At 44.5% G+C, this 7,762-nt stretch overlaps 1 protein-coding gene across 3 annotated transcripts in view; it reads right to left on the bottom strand.

Moving 5' to 3' along the window:
• Positions 1-3,688: 3,688 nt before the first annotated feature.
• The window catches only part of FERMT1 (FERM domain containing kindlin 1), a 46,790-nt gene continuing 42,716 nt past the window's right edge, over positions 3,689-7,762 (bottom strand). For all 3 annotated transcript variants that reach the window (XM_006162826.3, XM_006162827.3, XM_027766083.1), the window contains 2 exons: positions 6,794-6,935; positions 3,689-3,883 (listed from right to left, as the gene is read on the bottom strand). In XM_006162826.3, coding sequence (XP_006162888.1) covers positions 3,710-3,883; positions 6,794-6,935 — 316 coding nt within the window. In that variant the 3' untranslated portion in view covers positions 3,689-3,709. The remainder of the gene's footprint in view (positions 3,884-6,793; positions 6,936-7,762) is intronic.

The following is a 7,762-nucleotide window of genomic DNA, read 5'->3' as shown; positions in this document are numbered from 1 at the left end:
AATCCCTTCTCCTCCATTCTCCTCTCGGGATCTTGGGCATGCGCGCACACGAGCCTGGCGTGAGTTTTAAGCCACCGGGTCCGGGACGCGAACCGCGGTCGGCTACGTGGGAGTCCAGCAACATAGCCATTACACTAACTGCTGGTTCCCATTGCCTTACTTTTTTGACCTTGAGACTGAAAATGCAACTTTCTCAGAATCAAAAAGAAAACACTTATTAAGGACCGCATTTCTCTAGCTCCTTTTGGGGGACCTTTTTGGATCAGAGCTCCTCTCCCAGCCACCTCTGGAGCAGCCGCAGTCCCCCAATGCCCTGAACCTTGCATTGGAGCACAGAGCTGGGTTGAGAGGTGGGGCGAGCATTTCAAAGCTGAGCAGGGCTAGAGAAGGAAAAGCAGGGTTTATTAGGTTACTCTCAATCTTTTTTGGAGTTATGACAAACTTGGCACTGCATCTCAGTTTCATTTCTTGGTGGTGACCTTGGGCAAGTTACTTAACGGTATGAACCTTTCGCCTTTGTAAGATGAGAAAGCAAAGTGTTCCTGCCCCCTAGGGGTTGATGTGAGAATTGCATGAAGGGATACCTATAAACTCCAGTCACTCTACCCATAGGGGACTGCCTATCACTAAAACGAAGAACTATCTTCAATGTTTGGCTGTCAAAATTGGAAGTCTTCTGCTGTTCCTTTGCCTCTGGGCATTTATTCCTTTGTTTTGTGGTATTTCCTCCAAAAGGCAGGTCTGGGAAAGGACAAAAGAGCTCACGATACAGCAAGATATGTCAGAAAATCTGATGACTGAGCCAGCGAGGAGGGAGTTGAAACCAGTGCTGAAGTGAGGTTTCTAAGTGGGTCTCCGAGGACTCGTGTCATTGGCTGCTCCCCACCACTGGGGAGAACGCACTTGGATTGTGGAACCGTGCAGAAAGGTGCAGGGTAGGCCTGACAGCTGTACTTTCTTCATAACAGAAAACATCTTCACTTAGAGGCAGCATGGTGGAAGGACACACCTGAACCATTTTCAAATCTATAATGTATAAACCTTTTACTTTAAAAAGTCATATAAAATAATAAAAATGGCAGATTTCCATATCTAGTACAGATAAGAAAGCAAATGACGTGGAAAGGCACACAGGAACTTAAAATGTCATCACAAGAAGTTAGATGAACCTTTGTACTCAGTGTACAAAAAACAAAACAAAACACCCATAAAACTCTTTGGAACACCAGTGTTTAAGGTGTTCTTGTCACGCTCGCTTATTCTGTGGGATGGTGCCATGCAGGCACAGAACAAACGTCCCTTGAAGCGTTTCTGCGAAGCAACAAGAAAGTTTGGTTAAGAAGGATCGATTCCTTTGAGCATTTTTATGGAACTGTCAGACAACCATGAAAAGCTAAGGAGCTGAACTAAAGGTCTGAAGGTCTGGCTTTGATTAATGACACAAAACTATTTCTTTAAAATTTTTTTAGAGGTTGTTGCCTTAAGATGTGTGCGCTCGCCAGAGAGAGATAGACTCCGAGAGAAGGAAAATGAGAAATTACTCCCAGGGGAGATGGCCACACCACAATCCCTTCTCCTCTATATTTCTCTTGGGACTTTGAGCATGCATGCACTCATACCTTGTGTTTTTCAAACCACCAGGTCCGGGATTCGAATTGCAGTCAGTCATGTGGGATCCAGTGCTTTAACCACCATGCCACCTGCTGGCCTATAACATACTCTTAAAGACCCAACTAGGTTCTAAAATAACAGAGCCCAGGGCTATTAAGAAATGACCAACTCCTAGTTAAATGCAGTATACTTAGCACTAGTTTCTATATAAAACATTACAATTAAGTGATATAAGCCATATTTTCCAAGTGCTTAAACTACCTCTAATCTTAAATTAGGCATCAGAAATTCAGTTGGTGCCCCAGAAGCCTCATTAACAGTCACCTCTAAAAAGAGGCAGATAGATTTTTCTAGACTTTTGGCTCAGAGCCAGGGGATTCCCTAGTCATGGCTGTTTCTTTGTGGTTCCTAGAATTGCCAAGATCTCACTTCTCAGACAGCTTTGTCAAAACAAACAAACAAACAAACAAACAAAAACAACCAGTTGATGCTTATGGCCATCCAGCTCTGGTCAGGCCCCCTGAGGGTGCATCCTAAGAGAACTGCAAAATAGAATTGGAGACTTGCTTGGCCTTATCCTTGCCACCCAAATTCTTTGTGGGGCAGAACATAATAAAATATTATCTGATACTTCTCATGATATGTGGTATGGCTTTTCACCTTCTCAAAACCACTTTTACCACCATCAATGAACCAAAACAGAAAATGACACTTTAGGCAACTACTCAAGGTAGGGATGACACAGCAAAAAAGCAGAGGAAAAACAACTCTATTAGTGGCTTGTGATTTTGAAATGGCCAAGAATGGGGTTGGCCTAGTGACCAGGGATTGAGCTGGATACCACATGGCTGACTGTGTGGAGTAAATACTAGCCCAAGTGACCTAAAAACCATGCTGGGCACATGGATGTGTGTGCCCCAAATCCCAACAGAATGGAGGAGAGGGGATTGAGCATGACCATGCCCCACTGGGGAATGCTTTCTCTCACTTCCTTTTTGTGTCTGGTGAGCACATACACCCTCTAGTAAATTAAAAAAAAAAAAAAAAAGACAAAGCCAGGAATGACAGAAACATGGACTGCAAATCCAGGAGAACACTGGGCAGTGGTAAGAGGGGCACTGTCCTGCCATCCAGTTTAGCTGACGTCTCTGCAGCGGCCACTAGTAAGGCGCTGTCAGACCTTGAGTGTGGTAGTCTTTCAGAACAGGTCTGATCTTCTCCTGACCAGGAGGCATGAAATCCTCAATGCTGGGAGGTGGTTTCCATGAACAGAGAACTGTGCCATCTTCCTGAGCCCCAATCCACAGTAGAAGGTGATGAGACAAGGATCTGGGTTGAGGAATCTCCGTCACCCATGTCTTGAAGATGAACTGGAAGGTGGATGTAGAATCCCCAGGAACAGAACAGGGCTTGTGGGTGGCAGCAGTAATGTGAAAGAACCAATGAACGAGACCAGATGGGTCAACGGTCACCTTGGCAAATGCCAGTGTGGACAAGGATACCGAGAGCCACTGCTCTGACCACTTGTTGCCACTGGTACCAGGTAATGTTGCTGATCCCCCATCCATCCCAGACCTCCAGGAAAAAAAAAACTGTGTATAGGGATTCCCTCCATCACTTGGACAAGATGGGAACTAAAAGCAGCTCCATGAAGGAAAGACATGTTTCTTTTCCTACCTGAGTTTATGGAATAGGATTTGGACTGGCTTCATGTAATCTTTCTGTCTTCTCCACTGACTTAGTAATGAGGCTGGGAGCCCAAGGACAACTTCTAGCCATGCTGCAGGGTTTGTAAGTCACTGAACTGTAGTTACATGATGGACCTCAGAGCAATGGTAGAGTACCTCCCTTTCTCCACCCACTCGTCTTACAGGTAAGGTAACAGAAGCCTTTTCTTTAGTTGCTGGCTCAGGGTCAAGTAAGGAAAGGATGTGCTAGCAGGTGTCTGAACCGAGGTGAGGATCGGGATGACTGCTGCTGAGTATACATAGTCTGTCAGTTGGAATCTATGCACTGGGCAAGTCATGGATCCCATTTGTCCAGGGAGGACCGCCCTTGGCTCGCCCTGTCTGCGTAGGTCAAGAAGGCTTGCTTCCCTTCAGTCCTGGCCGCCAGTCAATTTGTGGAACAGGTCCTCATCAAGTGTTTCATTCTGGTCCTTGGAGCGGGTGGACAAGAAAATGTAGCCACCGATAAATTCGTGCACGATCTTACAATCCGCACTCAGGCAAGTGAATGCAATAAAGACGTCCTGGTCAAACTCAATCACCACCTGGAAGAGGAAGGTGTGGATCAGCTTAAACTCTGACAAGGCAAGGCAAGAAGGAAGCTTTGTTGGAGATGGCGCTTGGAGCTGAGGACCACTGAGGTGGCTGGCAGATGGATTTCCTAAAAGAACTAGAAAACCACCACTACTATTGAATGCTTACAGAAAACGTCTTCATTCTCTTTGTGCCCTCTTGTAATTGTCGACTTTGTTGCACACCTGGTATAATGTTCTAACCCAGGGGGGCAGCAGGCGGTGTGGTGGTTGAGGCACTGGACTCCCATATGGTTGACTTGGGTTCAAATCCTGGACCCAGTGGCTTACTTTCTCAGTTTCCCTCTCTCTTTCTCCCTTTCTGTCTCTCTCTGGTCAAATTAAATAATAATAATTATAATAAATAAAATAAAGTAATTCTTAAAAATATTCTACCTCCAGATACATGTATTATTTTCTGTCTATCTCTTCCTTAGATAAGATGGATATTGGGACCAGCAGTTGGCGGAATGGTTATGTCGCTGGACTCCCATGTTGTTGACTGCAGTTTGAGTCTCGGACCTGGTGGCTTAAACTCACACCGGGCATGTGTGCGTGCGTGCCCAAGATCCTGAGAGGAGAATGGAGGAGAAGGGATTGCGGCATGGCCATCACCCTGGGATTTCTTGCTTTCTGTCTCTCTCTCTTTGTCTTTCTGGCGAGCGCCACACCCTATAGCAAAAATTTCTCTCTTAAAAAAAAAAAAAAAAAGATGGATATGATCAATACCCTGATTTGATCATTATACAATGCCCCTATGTCTCTTTTTTTTTTTTTTTTTTTTGGGTTTTTGTTGGAGAGAAATAGAGAGGCAGTTTGAGGAAAAGTGAGAAATCAGCTCCCGCAGTTGGATGGCCACATAGTAATCCCTTCTCCATTTTCCTTCTGGGATTTTGGGCATGCACACACAAGTGCTCAGTGTGATTTCAAGCCATCGGGTCTGGGTCTTGAAATGCGGTTGGTTGTGTGGGAGTCCAGCACCCAGCACCGTAAGCACTATGCCATCTGCTGGCTCCTGTATTTATGTATTGAAACATCACATTGTACACCATAAATATGTATACTTATGATGCATCCATTAAAATTTAAAAAGAAAAAGGAGAGAGAGAAAGGGGCGAGGTGTTTTGCAGACTTTTTAATAGAGAATAAAATGCTTGCCTAAATTTTCCTACAGTCTCCGGCTGCACCTGTTCACAGATGAATGTCATAAACTCTAATTACCAGAAGAAAGACTTAGTTCAAGATGTCACTGGTCCTTTTTTTTTTTTTTTGGGTTTTTTTTTTTTTTTTTGCTACAGAGCACATGCACTCGCCAGAAAGATAGAGACAGAGAAACAGACAGTGAGAGATCACCCCTTGGGGGAATGGCCACGCCTCAATCCTTTCTCCTCCATTCTCCTCTTGGAATCTTGGGCACACACACACACACATGAACCTGGCGTGAGTTTGAGCCACTGGGTCCAAGACTCAAATAAGCCACTGGGTCCAAGACTCAAACCACAGTCGACTACATGGGAGTCCAATGATGTAGCCATTACGCCATCTGCTGGTCCTGAGATGTCGCTGGTTCTCAACCATTGGAATAACCTGTGGAACTTTTAAAATGACTATTGCCCGGCTCCCACTCTAGAGATTCAGATTTAATTGGTCTTGGCTGTGGCTCAGATATGGTATTTTAAAGTGCCCCAGGTGATCCTAACATGCATTAAAGTTTTAGAGGTGGCTCAGAAGTCACATCTAATCTCAGATCTACATCCTACAAATGAGGGCTCAGATGGTAATCAGCACCACTGAGAGAGATGCAGAAAAGCACGGTCTCTTACCATTCCCTTACACCGATGGCTTTCTACTGGAGAAATGAGAATGCTTAAGGAACGAGGGAAGACATTCCATATCAGCAACATCAGAATTAAAAAAACAATTTTCAGTAGATGCTAGGTGCCTCTAACTTCACCTAGAATTTTCTGTGTTACCAGCTTGGTCTCAACTTAGCTCCTAGCATGGGAGATAAGGGGAGGCTGTAACACAGGCTGAGGTTTCAGGGTCCCTCATCTCGAAAGGTTGAGCTTTCCTCAGTCATCTCCGGGCACCTACTTGCTTTTCCTGCAGTTTTCCCTTTGGTGTCCAGATGCTGTCCAGGTGGGCAACTAAGCCTTTGCACTCCTAACCAGCTGGCTCTCTTGGCAGCCAGTCAGCGAGCCCTGCTTTGGAGTGTGTGTGTGTGTGTGTGTGTGTGTGTGTAACAACTCAGCTTGTTTCTGCTAAGTAATTATCAGCCTAAGTCTTACATCATCCTATGCTGAGTTGGTGAAAATAAATCAAGCTGCTCAGCAATTTTAGGGGCTGTCCATATGGACAGTCCCCGGGGAGACTAAGCCAACTTGAGGTGTTAATTCAAGAACATTTGGCCTGTACTTGTTAAGAAAGTTCCTGGAACTGGATGTGATTATCTTAGCAGACAATGACCACAAGCGTGTGTTTTTTTAGTTCGAAATATGAGAATACCAGACCAGCAGATGATATAACAGTTATATCGCTGGACTCCTACATGGCCTACTGCAGTTCAAGTCCTAGACCCAGTGGCTTCAAAATCACACCGTGTGTGTGTGTGTGTGTGTGTGTGTGTGTGTGTGTATGCTCAAAAATCCCAGGAGAATGGAGGAGAAAGAATTGCAGTGTGGCCATACCCCTCTCGGAGGTGATTTCTCACTTTCCCTCTCACTGTCTCTGTTTTACTCTCTATCTCTGGAGAATGCCTTAAGGCAAAAACCTCTGGGGAAAAAAAATGAAAATACCTTTTTAAAGTCAGAGTAATCTATATTTCTGAGGGAACACATATTTATAGGTGCAACAATGAATACCAAAGACTTTCCCTTTCTTTACCTGCCGGATTTCCCAATTTACATTCCACTGTTTCATATTTGCAAATCTCCATGTTGTAATTGGAATCCCAGTGGCTGCATCAATTCTAATCAGCCTGTTATAGGAAACTCCAAGAATGTCATCTTTCTTGATTCCTTTAAATCTGAAAAAAAAAGAAAATTAATTAAGAGAAGCAGCAGCTTGTATCATACAACATCTATTCACTTACAGCTTCCTAAAGAGAAGATACCATTTCTAAATGATTTCAGAAGAATGGACAATGAGAGATTAACTTTCTACAGAGGCTTTTTTTTTTTTTTCTTTTTTTTAGGTTTTTACTATAGGGCACATGTGCTTGTCAGAAAGACAGAAAGCAAGAAATCACCCCCCAGGGGGGATGGCCACGCTGCAATCCCTTCTCCCCCCTTCTCCTCTCAGGATCTTGTGCACTCACACACACGTGCCTGGTGTGAATTTAAGCCACTGGGTCTGGGACTTGAACTGTGGTCGACTACATGGGAGTCCAGCGACATAGCCATTACACTAACTGCTGGTCCCTACAGGAGGCCATTTTAATCATGATATAGAGACTATGAAGAATGGAGAGGATTAGGGCTAGCCTGCACACATTTGTTAAAAGAAACTGACATCAGAGGAAAGTAAAATAGGAGGGGGGAGGTGTCAAATCGATTCATTCAAAATTAGCACCAATTCGGTGTATCAGGCACTATTCTAGGCACTGGGGAAACTGAAGTGAACTAAACAGGATATTCTTGACTAGCGGGGGGAGAGGATCATGAACAAGTGACATATATTTGCCAGATAAGATCATGAAGAAAAATAAAGCACAGAAGGAGCATAAGGAATACTGGCAATGAGGTTGTAACAATTTTAAGAAGACTGGTCAGGGACGGTCTCAGTGAGACGGTGACACTTGATAAGAGAGCTGATGTGCCTGAAGGAGGGAGCCATGCAGATGCCTGGGGAAAG

The sequence above is a fragment of the Tupaia chinensis genome, unplaced genomic scaffold (genome assembly GCF_000334495.1).
Source record: "Tupaia chinensis unplaced genomic scaffold, TupChi_1.0 Scaffold140845_1, whole genome shotgun sequence".
NCBI classification, from domain to species: Eukaryota; Metazoa; Chordata; class Mammalia; order Scandentia; family Tupaiidae; genus Tupaia; species Tupaia belangeri.
The sequence above is the reverse complement of the archived record's forward strand: the minus strand, read 5'-3'. Positions and strand labels throughout refer to the sequence as shown.